Raw genomic sequence first — 23,862 nt, 5'->3', positions numbered from 1 at the left:
CCTGAAGAGCGGCATGACGGTCCGCATGCTGGAGGACTACGAGGAGGTGAGCGCCGGGGACGAGGGGGAGTTCCGCTACAGCAACGACGGCTCGCCGCCCGTTCAGGTCAGGACACGCCCCCTCATTTACATATGCTAATGAGCCTCATTAACCATGCACAGACATCTGTTTCATTTAGTTGATGAATTCATTTATCGTCAAACACAGAAACAAAGTTTATCACAGAATATGTTTGTTTAATAAACATTTATACATAATAAACATTATGTGTGTGTGTGTGTCTGTGTGTGTCTGTGTGTGTGTGTGTGTGTGTGTGTGTGTGTGTGTGTGTCTGTCTGTGTGTGTGTGTGTGTGTGTGTCTGTGTGTCTGTGTGTGTGTGTGTGTCTGTGTGTGTCTGTGTGTGTCTGTGTGTGTGTGTGTGTGTGTGTGTGTCTGTGTGTGTGTGTGTGTCTGTGTGTGTGTGTCTGTGTGTGTGTGTGTGTCTGTGTGTCTGTGTCTGTGTGTGTGTGTGTGTGTCTGTGTGTGTGTGTGTCTGTGTGTGTCTGTGTGTGTGTGTGTGTGTCTGTGTGTGTGTGTGTGTGTGTGTGTGTGTGTGTGTGTGTGTCTGTGTGTGTGTGTGTGTGTGTGTGTGTGTCTGTGTGTGTGTGTGTCTGTGTGTGTGTGTGTGTGTGTCCAGGTCTACTGGAACTCCCTGTCCAGGACTTACTGGGTCCACTGGCACATGGTGGAGATCCTGGGCAGCGGCAGCGGCAGCCAGGCGGAGAAGGAGACGCAGGAGAAGGCGTCCACGCTGACGGAGACACTCAGACTCACCGCAGGTAAGACAGGGACAGACAGAGAGACAGACTGAGGGGGGACAGACAGGGTCCTGAGGGGCTGTCCTCCCTGAGTTCTGTGTCCTCCCTGTGTCTCTCTGTGTCCTCTCTGTGTCCACTCTGTGTCCTCTGTGTCCTCTGTGTCCACTCTGTGTCCTCTCTGTGTCCACTCTGTGTCCACTGTGTCCTCTGTGTCCACTCTGTGTCCTCTCTGTGTCCACTCTGTGTCCTCTGTGTCCTCTCTGTGTCCTCTCTGTGTCCTCTCTGTGTCCACTCTGTGTCCTCTCTGTGTCCTCTGTGTCCTCTGTGTCCTCTCTGTGTCCTCTGTGTCCTCTCTGTGTCCTCTGTGTCCTCTCTGTGTCCTCTCTGTGTCCTCTCTGTGTCCACTCTGTGTCCTATCTGTGTCCTCTCTATGTCCACTCTGTGTCTCTGTGTGTCCTCTCTATGTCCACTCTGTGTCCTCTCTGTGTCCACTCTGTGTCCACTCTGTGTCCTCTCTGTGTCCTCTCTATGTCCACTCTGTGTCTCTGTGTGTCCTCTCTATGTCCACTCTGTGTCCTCTGTGTCCTCTCTGTGTCCACTCTGTGTCCTATCTGTGTCCTCTCTATGTCCACTCTGTGTCTCTGTGTGTCCTCTCTATGTCCACTCTGTGTCCTCTCTGTGTCCACTCTGTGTCCACTCTGTGTCCTCTCTGTGTCCTCTCTATGTCCACTCTGTGTCTCTGTGTGTCCTCTCTATGTCCACTCTGTGTCCTCTGTGTCCTCTCTGTGTCCTATCTGTGTCCTCTCTATGTCCACTCTGTGTCTCTGTGTGTCCTCTCTATGTCCACTCTGTGTCCTCTCTGTGTCCACTCTGTGTCCACTCTGTGTCCTCTCTGTGTCCTCTCTATGTCCACTCTGTGTCCTCTCTGTGTCCTCTCTGTGTCCACTCTGTGTCCTCTCTATGTCCACTCTGTGTCCTCTCTGTGTCCACTCTGTGTCCACTCTGTGTCCTCTCTGTGTCCTCTCTGTGTCCACTCTGTGTCCTCTCTGTGTCCACTCTGTGTCCACTCTGTGTCCTCTCTGTGTCCACTCTATGTCCACTCTGTGTCCACTCTGTGTCCTCTCTGTGTCCACTCTGTGTCCACTCTGTGTCCTCTCTGTGTCCACTCTGTGTCCACTCTGTGTCCTCTCTGTGTCCTCTCTGTGTCCACTCTGTGTCCTATCTGTGTCCTCTCTATGTCCACTCTGTGTCTCTGTGTGTCCTCTCTATGTCCACTCTGTGTCCTCTCTGTGTCCACTCTGTGTCCACTCTGTGTCCTCTCTGTGTCCTCTCTATGTCCACTCTGTGTCCTCTCTGTGTCCTCTCTGTGTCCACTCTGTGTCCTCTCTATGTCCACTCTGTGTCCTCTCTGTGTCCACTCTGTGTCCACTCTGTGTCCTCTCTGTGTCCTCTCTGTGTCCACTCTGTGTCCTCTCTATGTCCACTCTGTGTCCTCTCTGTGTCCACTCTGTGTCCTCTCTGTGTCCACTCTATGTCCACTCTGTGTCCACTCTGTGTCCTCTCTGTGTCCACTCTGTGTCCACTCTGTGTCCTCTCTGTGTCCTCTCTGTGTCCTCTCTGTCCTCTCTGTGTCCTCTCTATGTCCACTCTGTGTCCTCTCTGTGTCCTCTCTGTGTCCACTCTGTGTCCTCTCTATGTCCACTCTGTGTCTCTGTGCCGCAGTGAGCCAGACGTTCTTCTCGAAGCCCCCCGGTGGACTCTACTCGCTGCCGTACCTGTCGGAGGGTCTGCAGAGGGAGCCGGCGGCTCTGAGCCGGGCCGAGTGGTGGGAGCTGCTCTTCTTCATCAAGAAGCTGGAGCCCAAACAGCAGCAGGAGGTCAACACGGAGCTGCTGCAGAGCCTGGACCAGGTGAGACAGAGAGCATGCTGGGAAACAGAGTCTGGACCAGGTGAGACAGAGAGCATGCTGGGAAACAGAGTCTGGACCAGGTGAGACAGAGAGCATGCTGGGAAACAGAGTCCTGGACCAGGTGAGACAGAGAGCATGCTGGGAAACAGAGTCTGGACCAGGTGAGACAGAGAGCATGCTGGGAAACAGAGTCTGGACCAGGTGAGACAGAGAGCATGCTGGGAAACAGAGTCTGGACCAGGTGAGACAGAGAGCATGCTGGGAAACAGAGTCCTGGACCAGGTGAGACAGAGAGCATGCTGGGAAACAGAGTCCTGGACCAGGTGAGACAGAGAGCATGCTGGGAAACAGAGCCTGGACCAGGTGAGACAGAGAGCATGCTGGGAAACAGAGTCCTGGACCAGGTGAGACAGAGAGCATGCTGGGAAACAGAGTCCTGGACCAGGTGAGACAGAGAGCATGCTGGGAAACAGAGTCCTGGACCAGGTGAGACAGAGAGCATGCTGGGAAACAGAGTCTGGACCAGGTGAGACAGAGAGCATGCTGGGAAACAGAGTCCTGGACCAGGTGAGACAGAGAGCATGCTGGGAAACAGAGCCTGGACCAGGTGAGACAGAGAGCATGCTGGGAAACAGAGCCTGGACCAGGTGAGACAGAGAGCATGCTGGGAAACAGAGCCTGGACCAGGTGAGACAGAGAGCATGCTGGGAAACAGAGCCTGGACCAGGTGAGACAGAGAGCATGCTGGGAAACAGAGTCTGGACCAGGTGAGACAGAGAGCATGCTGGGAAACAGAGTCTGGACCAGGTGAGACAGAGAGCATGCTGGGAAACAGAGCCTGGACCAGGTGAGACAGAGAGCATGCTGGGAAACAGAGCCTGGACCAGGTGAGACAGAGAGCATGCTGGGAAACAGAGCCTGGACCAGGTGAGACAGAGAGCATGCTGGGAAACAGAGTCCTGGACCAGGTGAGACAGAGAGCATGCTGGGAAACAGAGTCCTGGACCAGGTGAGACAGAGAGCATGCTGGGAAACAGAGTCTGGACCAGGTGAGACAGAGAGCATGCTGGGAAACAGAGCCTGGACCAGGTGAGACAGAGAGCATGCTGGGAAACAGAGCCTGGACCAGGTGAGACAGAGAGCATGCTGGGAAACAGAGCCTGGACCAGGTGAGACAGAGAGCATGCTGGGAAACAGAGCCTGGACGGAGGAACAGCAGAACTCTGTTGAAGTTTCTACGCTCGCTCGAGGACGATTATGTCTTTTTGTAGAAAACAGTTGATGCACAAACTGGGAGATTTAATATATTTTATACATGTTTCATGTTGTTTCTTGATATTTTTACATGAAATAAATTAAAGTTGTCCCTGTGACGTGTCAGTCTGTCTCTCTGTCGTCCTGCAGGAGACAGAGCTGGACGACTCGTCTCTGATCGGCCTGTCCGTCCCCGGAGACGTGGCCAAGAAGCTGCTCCACTACCTGAAGCAGAAGCTGCCGTCCTCGTGTCTCGGAGACCTGCTGTGCTCCCACACCTTCTCCAAACACTACCTGAGGAGGGGGGGCGGGACCCTGGAGGACGAGGAGCTGCTGGGTGAGGACACACGGGGACATCTGTCTCTTGAGCTGTGAGGACGGCTCCCTGACTCTCACTCTGCTCTGTTTTACAGCTGAGAGCTCTCTGGGCTCGTCCAGTCTGGGGGGAGGACAGGGACAGGGACAGGTCTCGTCCTCCTCTTCGTCTGTCTCGGCCCCGTCCTCCTCCGCCATGGGGTCTGTCTCCAAGAAAGCCAAGAAGGAACTTCCTGTGGACTCGGGCTGCGGCAGCTCGGAGACGGACAACGAGCTGCCCTCGGAGGACGACAGCAAGTACCCCGAGGACATGGAGGACAAGATGAAAGGTGGGACAGACAGGGTCCTCAGGGGGACAGACAGGGTCCTCAGGGGGACAGACGGGGTCCTCAGGGGGGACAGACAGGAGTCCTTAGGGAGACAGACAGGGGGGACAGACAGGGGTCCTCAGGGGGACAGACGGGGTCCTTAGGGGGGACAGACAGGAGTCCTTAGGGAGACAGACAGGGGGGACAGACAGGGGTCCTCAGGGAGACAGACAGGGGGACAGACTGGGGTCCTGAGATCCTGAGGGGGACGAGGACAAGTTTTTAGTGTCAGAAAACAGAAAGCTCCTTTAACTTTAATTTGATGTTTTCTGTATTTTAACATTCAGTAATTAAATTATACTGTAAAAAACAATTAGACTTCAACTTTTGTTTCATGGTTAATATTTTAATTAAAGGTGCAGAAGATCTTTCACTGAGCAGTTTTCATAGGAATGAACAGAGCCCCGCCTCCATGAGCGGGTTCAGACTTACATTTTCAAGTTTCTGAATCTGCTCGTCTGACTTGTTGTTGTTGTTGTTGTTGTTGTTGTTGTGCCCAGTGTTTAACAACCCGCGGGTCCAGGGGAAGAAGACGGTGCTGGAGAAGCTGGGCGAGGTGGTGGACATCCTGAAGAAAGGGGGGTCGGGCTCAGACCAGAACCAGCAGCTGGCCGCCGTCCTCTTCCTCACCAGGCTGCTGGAGGAGAAGAACACCCAGGAGAAGAACTCCATGAGGAGCGACTCGGCCCAGACCATCCGGTGAGACGGGGCTCCAGGAAGTACACAGGGCCGAGGGCGAGCCAGGCAATAACGTGTAAATTGTATACACTACATGAGTTTAAGGTTCCAGGAAATACACAGAGCCGGTGGTTATTCTGGCGAGCCAGGCAGCAATAACTTATATAATCTGTACAATACATGAGTTTAGTGTTCCAGGAAGTACACAGGGCCGTGGGGAGGAAGTTCAGGTGGCCTTGAAGAGCCTTAAACTCCCAGGCCACCTGGTGAGGCGTTCAGGTGGCCTGGGAGTTTAGAGTTTTCCCAGAGAAGTCAACGTGTGTGTGTGTGTGTGTGTTGCAGGGACAAGGTGCTGAAGCTGCTGGTGGAGCTGCTGTCCTCGTCCAGCAGAGACCTGGTGGTCGGCACGCTCAGACTCACTCACCTGCTGATGCTGAAGTACGAGTGGCGTGTTTCCTTCGCCACGGAGGGCGGAGTCAAAGCCGTGCTGTCCTGCATGCAGGAGTTCTCCTCCGTCACACACGTCCAGCAGCTGGCGCTCGCGGTGAGACGCTCCTCCATCTGTTGGAACAAAACCAGACCTGTGGCCCTGCTTCCTGTTGTTGTTTACTTCTTGTTGTTGTTGTTGTTGTCAGACTCTGAAGGTGATCACCGGAGCCAGTAAACACGACCTGCGCAGCGTGGGCAGCAGCCTGCCGCTCTCTGAGTCCGGCACCCAGATGATGTTGGAGATCTTCGCCAGCATCGGCTCGGCCACGCCCGAAGGCTCCCGCGGCCTGCTGGGCGCCGTTCCCGCCGCCATCGACCTCATGCTGCAGACTAAAGGGTAACTCTCTCTGCTACGGCTAGCTAGCTTTACCTGAACAGCAGCGTTCAACAACAGGGCACCTCAGAACACTAAACATTAAAGGACACGTATATAAAATGACACGGGCGGCTGGGGCTCAGTTGGTAGAGAGGTCGTCTTCTGGTCGGAGGGTTGGTGGTTCGATCCCCGACCATGGCAGCTACATGTCCAAGTATCCTTGAGCAAGATACTGAACCCCAGACTGCTCCGATGCTGCGTTCATCGCTGTGTGAATGATTCCTGCTGGTGTTAGAGGCACCAGTGGGCCCTGGTCGCCTCTAACACCAGTATGGATGAACCAGTGTGAAGATCTTTGGATAAAAGTGCTATATACGTGCACCACATTTACCATTTTACCATTTATGAACAATTTAAGACTGAAAACAAGCAGATCAGATATTGAGGAAAATAAATTGAAGTACATTCAAATATTACATTTTAAAATTGAAAGCGAGCTGATAAAATATTTTTTTAAATATCAAATTCTCTACTCGTATCACTAAAGGAGAGGAGTCAGAAGATCAGAAATGTAAAAAGTATAAAAGTGTATTCAGATATAAATTGAAATAAGAAGTGGAAGTGATCTGGTCAGTTCCAGTGTTGGTTAGAAGAGTTGAGGTGTGTGTGGTCTGTGTGCAGCTGCGTGCTGTCGGTGCGTAACGGCCTGCTGGTCGTCATCATGCTCATCTCCAACCACAAGAGTCTGGCGGAGCAGCTGGTCGCCGCCGACGTCACCGCCGTCCTCAAGAAGTGTCTGATCCTGTCCTCCACCGAGACCATGCTCGCCATCATCGCCCTCAACCACATCTCCATGGTGCACAAGCTGGAGAGCAAAGGTACCGGTCCTCTCCCCTCAGCTCTGTGTAAACAGCCTCTCCTGTCCTCTCCCCTCGGCTCTGTGTAAACAGCCTCTCCTGTCCTCTCCCCTCGGCTCTGTGTAAACAGCCTCTCCTGTCCTCTCCCCTCTGCTCTGTGTAAACAGCCTCTCCTGTCCTCTCCCCTCAGCTCTGTGTAAACAGCCTCTCCTGTCCTCTCCTCTCTGCTCTGTGTAAACAGCCTCTCCTGTCCTCTCCTCTCAGCTCTGTGTAAACAGCCTCTCCTGTCCTCTCCTCTCAGCTCTGTGTAAACAGCCTCTCCTGTCCTCTCCCCTCTGCTCTGTGTAAACAGCCTCTCCTGTCCTCTCCTCTCTGCTCTGTGTAAACAGCCTCTCCTGTCCTCTCCTCTCTGCTCTGTGTAAACAGCCTCTCCTGTCCTCTCCCCTCTGCTCTGTGTAAACAGCCTCTCCTGTCCTCTCCCCTCTGCTCTGTGTAAACAGCCTCTCCTGTCCTCTCCTCTCAGCTCTGTGTAAACAGCCTCTCCTGTCCTCTCCTCTCAGCTCTGTGTAAACAGCCTCTCCTGTCCTCTCCTCTCAGCTCTGTGTAAACAGCCTCTCCTGTCCTCTCCCCTCTGCTCTGTGTAAACAGCCTCTCCTGTCCTCTCCTCTCAGCTCTGTGTAAACAGCCTCTCCTGTCCTCTCCTCTCAGCTCTGTGTAAACACATTCATACTTCAGTGTCTCTGAGGAGCAGAATTTAATGTTTTTAACGGGATCTGGTTAGTGCAAACACTATTTTAAATGTGTCTCTGTGTCTCTGTGTGTGTGTGTGTGTGTCTCTGTGTGTGTGTGTGTGTGTGTGTGTATCTCTGTGTGTGTGTGTGTGTGTGTGTGTGTGTGTGTGTGTGTGTGTGTGTCTCTGTGTGTGTGTGTGTGTGTGTGTGTGTGTGTCTCTGTGTGTGTGTGTGTGTGTGTGTGTGTGTGTGTGTGTGTGTGTGTGTGTGTGTGTGTGTGTGTGTGTGTGTGTGTGTGTCAGAGAGGGAGCAGCTGGACCTGAAGGACTCTGAGCTCCAGATGTTGCTGGTGAGTCTGAAGGAGCTGACGGCCACCAAAGAGGTGATCCAGACTCTGGAGGGGCTGCTGTGTGACGACAACACACACCTGGAGGAGGAGAGGAGCCAGGTACACACACACACACACACACACACACACACACACACACACACACACACACACACACACACACACACACACACACACACCTGGAGGAGGAGAGGAGCCAGGTACACACACACACACACACACACACACACACACACACACACACACACACACACACACACACACACCTGGAGGAGGAGAGGAGCCAGGTACACACACACACACACACACACACACACACACAATTACTAATTAATCAAGTAATTATTAATTCTGTATTTATTTATAAAGGTTTTTAGTTTTTTTAAGGCCTTAAATTTAAATCAATGAATGTATTCAGCATCAGGCATCAGGATATAAAGGATAAATAAACATTATGTGTGTGTGTGTGTGTGTGTGTGTGTGTGTGTGTGTGTGTGTGTCCAGGTGAGCCACAGCAGGGACACCTACCAGGACCTGGTGCGTCTGATGGAGCAGCACCGAGCGGACCGCGCCGTGCAGCTCTCCATCCTCAGGTACACCACCTCTCACCTTTAACCTCTCACCTCTCACCTCTCACCTTTAACCTTTAACCTCTAACCTCTAACCTCTCACCTCTCACCTTTAACCTCTCACCTCTCACCTTTAACCTCTAACCTCTCACCTTTAACCTCTAACCTCTAACCTCTAACCTCTCACCTCTCACCTCTCACCTCTCACCTCTCACCTTTAACCTTTAACCTCTAACCTCTAACCTCTAACCTCTCACCTCTCACCTCTCACCTCTCACCTTTAACCTTTAACCTCTAACCTCTAACCTCTAACCTCTCACCTTTAACCTCTCACCTTTAACCTCTCACCTTTAACCTCTCACCTCTAACCTCTCACCTCTCACCTCTAACCTTTAACCTCTAACCTCTCACCTCTCACCTCTAACCTTTAACCTCTAACCTCTCACCTCTCACCTCTCACCTCTAACCTTTAACCTCTCACCTTTAACCTCTAACCTTTAACCTCTAACCTTTCACCTCTAACCTCTAACCTTTAACCTCTAACCTTTAACCTTTAACCTTTCACCTGCTGTTTCTGATCAATAATTATAAACAAACACAAATACAACTGAAAGTCTATGAAGAAAGAATATATCATAATGTCAATAATAATAAAACTCCAGCTAAAATAATTAAATACATTTTAAAACTGAATTACAATAAAGTAAAAAAGTGAAGCTCTCTGATTGGCTGTCCTGTGGAGCTCTCTGATTGGCTGTGTTTAGAGCTCTGATTGGCTGTGTGTGGAGCTCTGATTGGCTGTGTGTGGAGCTCTCTGATTGGCTGTGTTTAGAGCTCTCTGATTGGCTGTGTTTAGAGCTCTGATTGGCTGTGTGTGGAGCTCTCTGATTGGCTGTGTGTGGAGCTCTCTGATTGGCTGTGTTTAGAGCTCTCTGATTGGCTGTGTGTGGAGCTCTCTGATTGGCTGTGTGTGGAGCTCTCTGATTGGCTGTGTTTAGAGCTCTCTGATTGGCTGTGTTTAGAGCTCTGATTGGCTGTGTTTAGAGCTCTCTGATTGGCTGTGTGTAGAGCTCTCTGATTGGCTGTGTTTAGAGCTCTCTGATTGGCTGTGTTTAGAGCTCTGATTGGCTGTGTGTGGAGCTCTCTGATTGGCTGTGTTTAGAGCTCTCTGATTGGCTGTGTTTAGAGCTCTCTGATTGGCTGTGTTTAGAGCTCTGATTGGCTGTGTTTAGAGCTCTCTGATTGGCTGTGTGTGGAGCTCTCTGATTGGCTGTGTTTAGAGCTCTCTGATTGGCTGTGTGTGGAGCTCTCTGATTGGCTGTGTTTAGAGCTCTCTGATTGGCTGTGTGTGGAGCTCTCTGATTGGCTGTGTTTAGAGCTCTCTGATTGGCTGTGTTTAGAGCTCTGATTGGCTGTGTTTAGAGCTCTCTGATTGGCTGTGTGTGGAGCTCTCTGATTGGCTGTCCTGTGTCTCCAGGATCCTGAATAAGTTCCTGGACAGCTACCAGGAGGACGTGCTGCCGTGGCACGAGAGCATCGAGCCGTGTCTGTCCTCCATGACGGCCTTCATCAACGACAGAGAGGTCAGTGGTGGACGATGCTGTCGTCATGGTTACCTCTGTCTCCGTCTGTCTCCGTCTCCGTCTGTCTCCGTTGAACCAGCAGAGATCCGATCAGGCGGAGCAGCTCGATCAGGGTGCTATTAAAAGTGAAATTAGACAAAAATAACACTGTTAAAAAGAAATAAACGTCATCTGACGAGATATTAAATGTTGGAACCGTCCGCCGCTAAGAGCAGCAGCACCGTCCACATTGCTTTTATTTTGAAAACTCATCTACAACACATGTAACCTTCAAAATAAGAGCACGTGGAGCGTCCCAGTGGCACACCTGGTAGAGCCGCATACCACAGAGCAAGGTTATAGTCATTCTGGATTTCTTTCTTTAGTTTTACTTTAGTTTTTATTAGTTGTAGTTTAGTTTTTATTAGTTGTAGTTTAGTTTTTATTAGTTGTAGTTTAGTTTTTATTAGTTGTAGTTTAGTTTTTATTAGTTTTAGTTTAGTTTTTATTAGTTGTAGTTTAGTTTTTATTAGTTGTAGTTTAGTTTTTATTAGTTGTAGTTGTTTTGTAATGGGGTATTTGTTGGGTCCAGATTCAATAAGGTCACAATAAATGTTTCCTTTATTTCCTTTGTCTGATCCATCTCAGCCCCAATAAGTTTATTAAGTCATAAAACCAGATAGATGAAATAGATTTCATATCAACCAAAAAGGTTTACGGATGAAAAAAGTTGACAAAGACCAAAACGAAGGACATTTTCACTATAATTTTAGTTAGTTTTAGTTAGTTTGGAACCACAAAATACAGTTTCAGTTAGTTATCGTTTTTTGAAAAACTCTTGTTTTTATTTTTATTTCAGTTAACAAAAATGTTTTTTCAATTCTAGTTTTCGTTATTTCGTTAGTTTTTGTTAACTAGCAGCCCTTTCCCTCTGTCTCTTTACTGTCAATAAAGCCTTGAAAATGGCCAAAAAATAATCTTTAAAAAAATGAATAAAATAAGAGCATGTGGATGTGTTAACAGAGTCCATCACAGAATTTACAAGACTGTCAAAATAAGAGCCTTAAATAAAACATAGAAGAACCCTTATTCTCCTTTACAACCATTCATTAAAATGTGCATCAGAGTGTGAGAGACACCAAATTATAACTTTTAGGGCAGAAACGTTATCTGGGGGGCTTGCCTCCGGACCCCCATACTTTATTAATTACAAAGGTTTCCTCTACAGGTCAATGTCCTGTTGGTATTAAAAGTTATTGTGAAGGTATTAAAAAAGGTATTAGATTCAGCTAAAACTAAAAACTAAACGTTTGTTACTGAGCAGAGACTCCTCGGAGTGTTTGAGTCCAACCGAACGCTGAACAAGACGTTTTAAATGAACATTTATAGATAGTATATTTCTGTTTGGTTCAGAACCATGTTTATGAGTTCAGCTTGTTGTTTGTGTGTTTGATGATAAAATGCTGCCTTTGTTGTCGTCCAACATGTTTGATATCGGTTCAGTTCAGGCGGTAACCTCCAGGTCTAAACACTGAGACAGGAAGTTCCTTCAGCTGCGTTCTACAGAGACTCCAGCAGGGGGCGCTGGCGGCTGCAGAAGCATTTGGCTCCATTCATTTCAATACGAAAAGAGAAAACTTCTCACTTGATTTATTAGCTCAGAAATGTTTTCAGGACAACACTATGGTCTCAATCACTAGTAAACAATTTGATGTCAATAGTTCTAATAATGGCCCATTTAGAAGAAAATAGAAGATAAAGAATCGTATGATTTGGGGCGGGGCTACCTTTGATTGACAGGTCACTAACAAGGCGAACCGTCATCAGGAGAGAAGCAGAACAATGCGTATCCACGGCCTTTTTTTTGATGATTTAGTGTCTCTTTTTGTAACTTCACATCTTTTTTTTTTACATCTTTTTTGGTCATTTTGTGTTTTTTTTCTTGGTCATTTAATGTCCTTTTTGGTCATTTTACATTTTTTGTTGGTCTCTTAAGACTTTTTTTTGCTAATTCTGTATCTTTTATGTCATTTTACACCTTTTTTAAAAAATGTCTTCCTGGGTGTTCTGCTGGGAAACATTTAAGGTCCATTTTTGGTCATTTTATGTCATTTTTTGATCATTGTACATCTTACTTTTTGGTACTTTTGTGTCTTTTTTGGCAATTTTCCGTTGTTTTTTTTTTACATCTCCCGGGTGAAAGTCCTGGGTTTGTTTATCCTGAAAGAGTTTCCACGGCAACGTGTCAATAAAGTTATATATAACGTTATATAGATATAAAAAAGGAGGTTTGGTGGTTAAGTCTCATAACTTTGAGCCTTTGACTGTATTTTCACTAAATTACAGTTTATTTGAACGTTTTGTTCATTAAATGTCTTGTTCAGCGTTTGGTGAGACGTCACTACGTCATTATTTATTATCTATTCTGTCTGTGGTTCAGTTCAGTTTGAATAAATACTTTGTTGCTAAAAAATGCTTAAAATCACAATAATATCATCCCGTGACTGAAGTATCAGGGTAAAACCGTATCGTGGGGCTCTGGGGGCTCAGACCTCGAGTGGCGCCCCCTGCTGGAGGGTTGACTGACTGCAGGCTGGAGGGGGCGGGGCCTCTGACTGACCCCTGTGATTGGCTGTCCAGGTGGTGCAGCTGTTCATCCGGTTCCTGTACCGGCTGGCGTCCCTGAACAAGGACTACGCGGTGGTGATGTGCCGGCTGGGCAGCAGGGAGGCTCTGGTCAAAGCTCTGGACAAACACAGCACCAACCTGCTGCTGGTCACCGAGCTGCGGGACCTGGTGGCCGACTGTGAGAAGTACGCCAGCCTCTACAAGAAGATGACCACCAGCGTCCTGGCCGGCTGCATCCAGGTATCACCTCTAGGATCTGGTTACTATAAATACAGTGATAATGATAATAATATTAGTAATAACTCCGTGAAACCTCCTGGTACCAGATGGTCCTGGGTCAGATCGAGGAGCACCGCCGCAGCCACCAGCCCATCAACATCCCCTTCTTCGACGTGTTCCTCAGGAACCTCTGCCAAGGTCAGAACCCTACGCCTCAGTAGACCTGGAGTCAGGGACCGGATTAGTCTGGTCCTGGTCCTGTAGTCCGGTCTTGTAGTCTGGTCCTGGTCCTGTAGTCTGGTCCTGTAGCATGGGCCTATTCCTGTAGTCTGGACGTGTTTATACAGTCAATATGAAGCTGACTGGTGTGTGTGTGTGTGTGTGTCTGTGTCTGTGTCTGTGTCTGTCTGTGTGTGTGTGTGTGTGTGTGTGTGTGTGTCTCTGTGTGCGTGTGTGTGTGTCTCTGTGTGTGTGTCTGTGTGTGTCTCTGTGTGTGTGTGTGTGTCTGTGTGTGTGTGTGTGTCTGTGTCTGTGTGTGTGTCTGTGTGTGTGTGTGTGTGTTAGGCTCCAGTGTGGAGCTGAAGGAGGATAAGTGCTGGGAGAAGGTCGAGGTTTCGTCCAATCACCATCGAGCCAACAAGCTGACGGACAAGAACCCTAAAACCTACTGGGAGTCCAACGGCTGCACGGGGTCCCACTTCATCAACGTCTACATGCACAAAGGGGTCGTCATCAGGTACACCGAGCTCCTCAACTATAGATTATACATTGATGAGACTAAAACCAGAACATCCTGCAGTCCAACACCTGAGTAAACATTAACAACCTGTGTGTTCAGACAACTGGCCATCCAGGTGGCCAGCGAGGACTCCAGCTACATGCCGGCCCGGGTCCTGGTCCTGGGAGGAGACGACCCCACCAACATCAACACCGAGCTCAACACGGTGAGGCCCGCCCCCTCTGATCAATAACATGTGATGAGTAACGTGATCAATAACGTGTGATCAGTAACATGTGATGAGTAACATGTGATGAGTAACGTGATCAATAACGTGTGATCAGTAACATGTGATGAGTAACGTGATCAATAATGTGTGATCAGTAACGTGATCAGTAACATGTGATCAATAACATGTGATCAGTAACATGTGATCAGTAATATGTGATCAATAACGTGTGATCAGTAACATGTAATGAGTAACATGTGTTGAGTAACGTGATCAATAACGTGTGATCAGTAACGTGTGATCAGTAACATGTGATGAGTAACGTGATCAATAATGTGTGATCAGTAACATGTGATCAGCAACATGTGATCAATAACATGTGATCAGTAACATGTGATCAGTAATGTGTGATCAATAACCTGTGATCAATAACGTGTGATCAGTAACATGTGATCAATAACATGTGATCAGTAACATGTGATCAATAACCTGTGATCAGTAACATGTGATCAACAACATGTGATCAGTAACATGTGATCAGTAATATGTGATCAATAACCTGTGATCAATAACGTGTGATCAGTAACATGTGATGAGTAACGTGGTCAATAACCTGTGATCAATAACATGTGATCAGTAACATGTGATCAATAACCTGTGATCAGTAACGTGTGATCAATAACCTGTGATCAGTAACATGTGATCAATAACCTGTGATCAGTAACATGTGATCAGTAACCAGGTGTGTTTCTGTCCGACCCGTCCAGGTGAATGTGACTCCGTCGGCCAGTCGGGTGGTTCTCCTGGAGAACATGACCCGGTTCTGGTCCATCATCCAGATCAGGGTCAAGAGATGTCAGCAGGTCAGTATCTGGTGACTCCGCCCCCTATGTTCTGACCCCGCCCCTCTCATCTGGCTCCGCCCCTCTCTCATCTGACTCCGCTCCTCTCTCCTCTGACCCCGCCCCTCTCTCATCTGACTCCGCCCCTCTCTCATCTGACTCCGCTCCTCTCTCCTCTGACCCCGCCCCTCTCTCCTCTGACCTCGCCCCTCTCTCCTCTGACCCCGCCCCTCTCTCCTCTGACCCCGCCCCTCTCTCCTCTGACGCCGCCCCTCTCTCATCTGACTCCGCCCCTCTCTCATCTGGCTCGGCTCCTCTCTCCACTGACTCCGCTCCTCTCTCATCTGACTCCGCTCCTCTCTCCTCTGACCTCGCCCCTCTCTCCTCTGACCCCGCCCCTCTCTCCTCTGACCCCACCCCTCTCCCATCTGACTCCGCCCCTCTCTCCACTGACTCCGCCCCTCACTCCTCTGACCCGCCCCTCTCTCCTGGCTCCGCCCCTCACTCCTCTGACCCGCCCCTCTCTCCTGGCTCCGCCCCTCACTCCTCTGACCCCGCCCTTCTCTCCTCTGGCTCCGCCCCTCACTCCTCTGACCCCGCCCTGTCTCCTCTGGCTCCGCCCCTCTCTGACAGGGGGGGATCGACACACGGGTCCACGGGTTCGAGGTTCTGGGTCCGAAGCCGACCTTCTGGCCCGTGTTCAAGGAGCAGCTGTGCTGTCGGACCTACCTGTTCTACAGCACCAAGGCCCACACCTGGTGCCAGGAGGTGACCGAGGACAAGACGCAGCTGCTGCAGCTCTTCAACAAGTCAGTCAGACTGGGACAATACTGGGATTATACTGGGATAATACTGGGATAATACTGTCATTAATAATATCATTAGGTTAAAACTATACTGCAGTCATATGTCAATAATATTGTAATAATAGTACAGTAATGTGTGTGTGTGTGTGTGTGTGTGTGTGTACCTGTGTGTGTATGTATGTGTGTACCTGTGTGTGTGTGTGTGTGTGTGTGTGTGTGTGTGTGTGTGTGCAGGTTGAACAGCGCTCTGAGACATGAGCAGATGTTTGCTGATCGTTTCCTGCCGGACGCTGAAGCTGCTGAAGCTCTGGGACGAACCTGCTGGGAGGCTCTGATCACCCCCATAGTACACAGCATCACACACACAGGTACATACACACACACACACACACAGGTACACACACACACACAGGTACACACACACACACACACAGGTACACACACACACACACACACACACACACACACACACAGGTACATACACACACACACACACACACACACACACACACACACACACACAGGTACATACACACACACAGGTACACACACACAGGTACACAGCATCACACACACAGGTACACACACACACACACACACACACACACACACAGGTACACACACACACACACACACAGGTGTACACACACACACACACACACACACACACACACACAGGTACACACACACACAGGTACACACAGGTACACACACACACACACACACACACAGGTACACACACACACACACACAGGTACACACACACACACAGGTACACACACACACACACACACACACACAGGTACACACACACACAGGTACACACAGCATCACACACACACAGGTACACACACACACACACACACACACACAGGTACACACACACACAGGTACACACAGCATCACACACACACACACACACACACACACACACAGGTACACACACACACAGGCAAACACACACACACACACACACAGGTACACACACACACACAGGTACACACAGGTACACACACACACACAGGTACACACAGGTACACACACACACAGGTGTACACACACACACACACACAGGTACACACACACACACAGGTACACACAGGTACACACACACACACACACACACACACACACACACACACACAGGTACACACACACACACACACACACACACACAGGTACACACACACACAGGTACACACAGCATCACACACACACACACACACACACACACACAGGTACACACACACAGGCACACACACACACACACACACAGGTACACACACACACACACACACACAGCATCACACACACACACACACACACACAGGTAGACCCCCTCAGCTCCGTGTCATCCTGTGTTTTTACCCAGAATGCTCGGCGTCCAGCCCTCTCTCCTGGCTGCTCAGTGAGTATCTGGATAACGCCGAGTCGGCTCGCCGCTGTAAGAGCCGCGCCGCCATCTTTAACTCCAGAGTGAGACGCCTCACTCACCTGCTGGTCCACGTGGACACCAGCCGGCCCGACGCCGAGGAGCTCCGCCCCCCCGTCAAGTCAAGTGAGTCGCACCGAGCACGCCACGCACAGTGACATCACAGTGACATCACGGTGTTTAGATTACTGAGCCGAACAGCGTCCAGTTTTCAAAATAAGACTATAAGAAGTTAAAGAAGAATATAGATGATTATCTTTCAAATCTTGAACTTTGACTCTAATGATGAATAAACATTTAACGTGTCGGCGCTGCGTGTTAACAAGTTAAAGATGTTTAACCCGAAACATGAATAATTAAATATGAAACTGTCCTGATGAGTGTTTGAGTGTTTAAAGAGTTTATTTTGTTTTCAGAAGGTCTCAACCGAAGCAAAGAGCTGAAGAGTAAGTACGAGCTGACGGAGGTCTCTGTGTCTCTCTGTCCAACATTTCATACGTCCACATGAGGACAGCAAGTCGTCACGTCCCCCTGCTGTCCAATTCTACTTCCTGCTGAGCTGAGCCATCCTCGTCTCAGTCAGAATGGTTAAATACGGCAACAACACTAATAATACTGCAACAACACTAATAATACTGCAACAACACTAATAATACTGCAACAACACTGTAATAATACTGCAACAACACTGTAATAATACTGCAACAACACTTATAATACTGCAACAACATTATAATAATACTGCAACAACACTAATAATACTGCAACATTATAATAATACTGCAACAACACTAATAATACTGCAACAACACTAATAGTACTGCAACAACACCAATAATACTGTAACAACACTGTAATAATACTGCAACAACACTGAAATAATACTGCAACAACAATAATAATAGTACTGCAACAATGCTATAATATTACTGTAAAAACACGATTATAATACGGCAAAAACAATAATGCTGCAACAACACTATAATAATACTGCAACAACATTATAATAATACTTCAACAACACTAATAATACTGCAACAACATTATAATACTGCAACAACACTATTATAATACTGCAACACGCTATAATAATACGGCAACAACGCTATAATAATACTGCAACAACACTATAATAATACGGCAACAACACTAATAATACTGCAACAACACTAATAATACTGCAACAACACTAATACTGCAATAACACTATAATAATATGGTAACAACGCTATAATAATACTTTAAAAACACTATTATAATACAGCAAAAACAATAATGCTGCAACAACACTAATAATAATAATGCAACAACATTATAATAATACTGCAACAACAATAATAATAATATTGCAACAACACGATAATACTGCAACAACACTAAAATAATACTGCAACAACACTGTAATACTGCAACAACACTAATAAAAACACAAGAATAATACTGCAACAACATTAATAATACTGCAATAACGCTATAATAATAAGGCAACAACACTAGAATAATACTGCAACAACACTATAATAATACGGCAACAACACTAGAATTATACTGCAACAAGAATAATAATACTGTAATAGTACTACATCAACAACACTAATACTATAATACTGCAAGAACACTATAATAATAATATAATACTGCAACAACACTATAATAATACTATGATAATACTGCAACAACACTATAACAATACTATGATAATACTGCAACAACACTATAATAATGTAATAGTACTACATCAACACTATAATAATACTGTAATAATACTATGATAATACTGCAACAATACTATAATAACACCATAATAATACTGTAATAGTACTACATCAACAACACTATAATAATACTATAACAACACTATAATAAAACTGCAACAACACTATAATAATAATACTATAACAATACTATAACAACACTGTAATAATACTATAACAATACTATAACAACACTATAATAATACTATAACAATACTATAACAACACTATAACAATACTATAACAACACTATAATAATACTATAACAACACTATAATAATGCTATAACAATACTATAACAACACTATAATAATGCTATAACAATACTATAACAACACTATAATAATGCTATAATAATACTATAACAACACTATAATAATACTATAACAATACTATAACAACACTATAACAATACTATAACAACACTATAATAATACTATAACAACACTATAATAATGCTATAACAACACTATAATAACACTATAATAACGTAGTAATAGTACTACATCAGTACTGTACCAGCCCTCCCTGTGAGGAGCTATCTGGGCGGCCAGCAGGGGGCGCCAGCTGACACTTTCTCTCCTCGTCTGAACGGAGAAACATTCAGCTTGGACTCGTTTACACTCCTCCATCTTTTCTTTCAGTTTGGACTGCTCTTATTTTGACTGGCTACTTCCTGTTCGTGTTACACTGACGTGGTTTCTTTTCAGAGGGAAAAGAAGAAACGAACAGAGCTGCTGCTTGTCTTATGGTTTCTGGCTGCAGTTATCATTCCTCATCTCTGACTGACTGACTGACTGACGTCCTGCAGCAGACTCTCAGCTGTTCTCTGTTGTCTTCCAGACGGTAAAGAAGGTAAAAACAAAGAGGCCGCCGCCGCCTCTTCCTCCTCCTCCTCCTCCTCAGCCAAGCCCAGAGTGAAGAGCAGCAGCAGCATCGCAGGCATCGCCCTCTGCTGGCAGGGAGTGGTACAGCGCCAGGTAACACACACACACACACACACACACACACACACACACTGACAGAGACACACACACACACTGACAGAGACACACACACACACACACACACACACTGACAGAGACACACACACACACACACACACACTGGCAGAGACACACACACACACACACTGGCAGAGACACACACACACACACACTGGCAGAGACACACACACACACACACTGGCAGAGACACACACACACACACTGGCAGAGACACACACACACACACACACTCACTGACAGAGACACACACACACACACACACACACACAGTGTTGTGTATATATTTAGATATTTATAATATTTATGTTTTATTTTACATTTAGTGTTTTAAACGTTTCCAGCTGGATGTTTGTTTCAGACTGTTTGTTTGTTTCAGACTGTTTGTTGTTTCAGACTGTTTGTTTGAAACAAACATCTGATGTAAAGCTGTAAATGTTTCTCAGGTGTCAGAGAGGATAATAACGGTTGTAGTGTTTAGATCAGTGTGACTGTGGCTCCGCCCCCTCAGGTGAAGAAGTTCCTGGAGTCGAGCTGCAGCCTGCCGGACTTCGTGGAGCGTTACCGGACTCTGTACCTGCGCCTGAAGAACGCCATGGAGGAGCTGTTCGGGCAGCAGACCGCCTTCGTGCTCGCCCTCCGCCACGGCTTCTCCGCCGCGCTGCTGCAGCTCTCCATCCTCAGAGCCATGCACGTGAGTCCGGGCCCCGGGGCCCCACCCGGTCTACAGCGGGTCATAACTTATTATTCAGATACAATTATAATAATGTTAAATATTTTAATGTGTACGAATACAAAATGTTTAGAAACAGTAGTAGGAATGATGAATAAATATATATATATATATATATATATATATGTATATGTATATATATATTTTAATTGGGTAATAATTGCAAAATTTATTAAATATTTTACTGTTGGTTTACGTTAAATTCAGGTTTAACTCAGGTTTTCTTAAATTCAACTCAGGTTAATCTCATTAATTTTAGGTTTAGATCAGGTTAAACCCAGGTGAAAAGCAGGTGAAACTCAGGTTCATTTTATGTTTAGTCCAGGTAAAACTCAGGTTAAACCCAGGTTAATCTCAGGTTTAGTCGACCAGTCAGTGACGTCCCGTGTCTGCAGGTGAGCGAGCGTTTTGCCCAGTACATCGACCAGATGATGGAGGCGAGCGCGGCGGCGGCGGGCAGCGTGGAGACTCTGGAGCGTCTGCAGCAGTTCCTGGAGCCGATGCTCTTCCTGTCGGGGCTGGAGCTCGCCAACACCTTCGAACACTTCTACAGGTCTGAACGCACCACGCCACCACACGCCGGCGCCCCCACCCCACAGGAAGTCCCTGACCCCCCCCCCCCCCCCCCCCCTCTCTCTCTCTGCAGGTACTACCTGGGCGACCGGCTGCTGGCGCAGGGCAACGTGTGGCTGGAGAGCGCCGTAATCGACCAGATCGGCAGCTGCTTCCCCAGCCGCTTCCCGCAGCAGATGCTGAAGAACCTGAGCGAGTCTGCGGAGCTGCAGCAGGAGTTCCACCTGTACCGCCTGCAGCAGCTGGACCGCTGCCTGCAAGACCACGACCAGGTCGCACTAGCCCACCACAGCCCAGCCTCAGGTCAGACGGACGGGTCCTCATAACGTTGTCCTTCTGTTGTTGCCGTAGATGATGGAGGAGGAGTGGGCGGAGTCAGAGGAGGAGGCCGACGTCCAGGTCCTCGTTCTGTCCCCGCGCTGCTGGGCCGTGTCCTCGCTCTGCTACCTGGACGAACCCACGAAACACTTTCCAGCCGAACTCTGCTCCTACCTGAACCAGTTCACCCAGTTCTACACCCACAGTCAGTAACCAGTTCACCCACACTCAGTAACCTGTTCACCCAGTTCATCTACAGTCAGTAACCAGTTCACCCAGTTCTTCACCCACAGTCAGTAACCAGTTCACCCACACTCAGTAACCTGTTCACCCAGTTCATCTACAGTCAGTAACCAGTTCACCCAGTTCTACACCCACAGTCAGTAACCAGTTCACCCACACTCAGTAACCTGTTCACCCAGTTCATCTACAGTCAGTAACCAGTTCACCCAGTTCTTCACCCACAGTCAGTAACCAGTTCACCCACACTCAGTAACCAGTTCATCTACACTCAGTAACCAGTTCACCCAGTTCATCTACACTCAGTAACCAGTTCACCCAGTTCACCCACAGAAACAGTTCAGGTTAAAGTCTGACCTAAACCAGGCTGCTGTAACAGATCTGATGTCCTCTCTGTCCCTGTCCTGTCCTCTGTCCCCTGTCCTCAGGTCAGTCCCTGTACGGTCTGTCCCACTCGAAGCCTCGGCGTCTCCAGTGGACGTGGCTGGGACACGGAGAGCTGAGCTTTGGTCTGTGGACGCTGCAGGTGTCAACGCTGCAGATGTTCATCCTGCTGCACTTCAACAGCCAGCAGGTCAGTGAGGACACGTCCTACTGGGGACACGTCTTATTGAGGACACGTCTTAGTGAGGACACGTCCTACTGAGGACATGTCTTAGTGAGGACATGTCTTAGTGAGGACATGTATTAGTGAGGACACGTCTTAGTGAGGACATGTCTTAGTGAGGACACGTCTTACTGAGGACATGTCTTAGTGAGGACACATCTTAGTGACACGTCTTAGTGAGGACACGTCTTACTGAGGACACGTCCTACTGAGGACACGTCTTAGTGAGGACACGTCTTAGTGAGGACACATCTTTACTGAGGACACGTCTTACTGAGGACACGTCCTACTGAGGACATGTCTTAGTGAGGACACGTCTTACTGAGGACATGTCTTAGTGAGGACACGTCTTACTGAGGACACGTCCTCACCGGGGACACGTCTTTACATTACATGTCATTTAGCAGACGCTTTTGTCCAAAGCAACTTACAATAAGTGCATCCAACCTGATGGTACTAGACATAGACCACAGGAATCAAGTAAGTACAGAACTTTAAACTGTCATCGCTACAGGAGTGCTATATGTTAAAGAAGAAAAGAAGAGAGGAAGAGCATTTAAAAAATATATATGTATGAGATTACAGAGAAAAGTCTGGAGGAGGTTTTGAGGCGAGTTGACCCACGCAGGGTGGGAGTCGCCAGCTGTTTGGCTGATGCAGAGCGGAGAGGACGGGCAGGGGTGTAGAGTTTGACAAGGTCCTGGATGTAAGTAGGACCTGAACCGTTAGCAGCAGAGTACGCCAGAGCTAGAGTCTTGAAGCGTATCAGCCACCGGTAGCCAGTGGAGGGAGCGGAGGAGAGGTGTTGGTGTGAAAATTTGGGAAGATTGAAGACCAATCGAACAGCTGCATTCTGGATGAGTTGTAGAGGTCGGATGGCTTTGGCAGGCAGACCTGCCATGAGGGAGTTGCAGTCGTCCAGGCGTGAGATGACCAGTGCCTGGACCTGGACCTGGACCAGGACCAGGACCTGGACCAGTGCCTGAACAAGGACCTGAGCTGCCTTCTGGGTGAGAAACGGACGATTTTCCTGATGTTATGCAGCAAGAATCTGCAAGATCTGGTGGTGGCGGTGATGTTTGTTGAGAGGGACAGTTGGTTGTCAAGAGTCACGCCAAGGTTTTTGGCGGTTTCTGTGGAGACAACCACCGTGTTCTGGACAGTGATGTGGAGGTCAGAGGTCAGAGCCCTTCCCTGGGAGGTAGAGTAGCTCAGTCTTTCCCAGGTTGAGTTTGAGGTGGTGCGAGGACATCCACTGGGAGATGTCGGCCAGACATGCAGAGATACGTGCTGCTGCCTGTGTTTCAGACTGGGGAAATGAGAAGATTAGCTGGGTGTTGTCGGCATATGTCCTCGTATGTCCTCAATCTTTTTCAGGAAGTGGTTGACAAAGTGGGTCGGTAGGAGGGAGGAGGTAGGAGGGGGGTTGGAGGGACCAGGAGGTTTGTAAAGATGGAGTAGAGCTTCTTCGGGTTGGAGAATGAGGATTGGATTTGATTTAGATTGGTAGTTGCGTAGGTCCTCAGGGTGTTTAGTTTTCTGCCACTTCCGTTCTGATGCCC

The 23,862-nt window shown here is 48.0% G+C and overlaps 1 protein-coding gene across 2 annotated transcripts in view; it reads left to right on the top strand.

The window, feature by feature from the left end:
• LOC131993789 (cullin-9) overlaps nucleotides 1-23,862 on the top strand; it is a 40,404-nt gene that overhangs the window by 4,647 nt on the left and 11,895 nt on the right. The window contains exons 3-29 of one of the 2 annotated variants that reach the window (XM_059359824.1): nucleotides 1-106; nucleotides 679-820; nucleotides 2,522-2,709; nucleotides 4,114-4,300; nucleotides 4,377-4,607; nucleotides 5,147-5,345; nucleotides 5,667-5,868; nucleotides 5,960-6,150; nucleotides 6,811-7,007; nucleotides 8,020-8,165; nucleotides 8,571-8,659; nucleotides 10,113-10,218; nucleotides 12,838-13,065; nucleotides 13,152-13,242; nucleotides 13,609-13,780; nucleotides 13,883-13,988; nucleotides 14,759-14,854; nucleotides 15,467-15,642; nucleotides 15,874-16,007; nucleotides 17,012-17,197; nucleotides 17,488-17,517; nucleotides 19,669-19,805; nucleotides 20,341-20,523; nucleotides 20,958-21,115; nucleotides 21,209-21,407; nucleotides 21,487-21,658; nucleotides 22,122-22,267. The exon at nucleotides 1-106 is cut by the window's left edge and continues 503 nt beyond it. In XM_059359824.1, the coding sequence (XP_059215807.1) occupies nucleotides 1-106; nucleotides 679-820; nucleotides 2,522-2,709; nucleotides 4,114-4,300; nucleotides 4,377-4,607; nucleotides 5,147-5,345; nucleotides 5,667-5,868; nucleotides 5,960-6,150; nucleotides 6,811-7,007; nucleotides 8,020-8,165; nucleotides 8,571-8,659; nucleotides 10,113-10,218; nucleotides 12,838-13,065; nucleotides 13,152-13,242; nucleotides 13,609-13,780; nucleotides 13,883-13,988; nucleotides 14,759-14,854; nucleotides 15,467-15,642; nucleotides 15,874-16,007; nucleotides 17,012-17,197; nucleotides 17,488-17,517; nucleotides 19,669-19,805; nucleotides 20,341-20,523; nucleotides 20,958-21,115; nucleotides 21,209-21,407; nucleotides 21,487-21,658; nucleotides 22,122-22,267 (4,198 nt within the window). The remainder of the gene's footprint in view (nucleotides 107-678; nucleotides 821-2,521; nucleotides 2,710-4,113; nucleotides 4,301-4,376; nucleotides 4,608-5,146; nucleotides 5,346-5,666; nucleotides 5,869-5,959; nucleotides 6,151-6,810; nucleotides 7,008-8,019; nucleotides 8,166-8,570; nucleotides 8,660-10,112; nucleotides 10,219-12,837; nucleotides 13,066-13,151; nucleotides 13,243-13,608; nucleotides 13,781-13,882; nucleotides 13,989-14,758; nucleotides 14,855-15,466; nucleotides 15,643-15,873; nucleotides 16,008-17,011; nucleotides 17,198-17,487; nucleotides 17,518-19,668; nucleotides 19,806-20,340; nucleotides 20,524-20,957; nucleotides 21,116-21,208; nucleotides 21,408-21,486; nucleotides 21,659-22,121; nucleotides 22,268-23,862) is intronic. The other variant, XM_059359825.1, reaches the window with a different exon arrangement.

This window comes from Centropristis striata, chromosome 20, assembly GCF_030273125.1.
Source record: "Centropristis striata isolate RG_2023a ecotype Rhode Island chromosome 20, C.striata_1.0, whole genome shotgun sequence".
NCBI lineage: Eukaryota > Metazoa > Chordata > Actinopteri > Perciformes > Serranidae > Centropristis > Centropristis striata.
The sequence above is the reverse complement of the archived record's forward strand: the minus strand, read 5'-3'. Positions and strand labels throughout refer to the sequence as shown.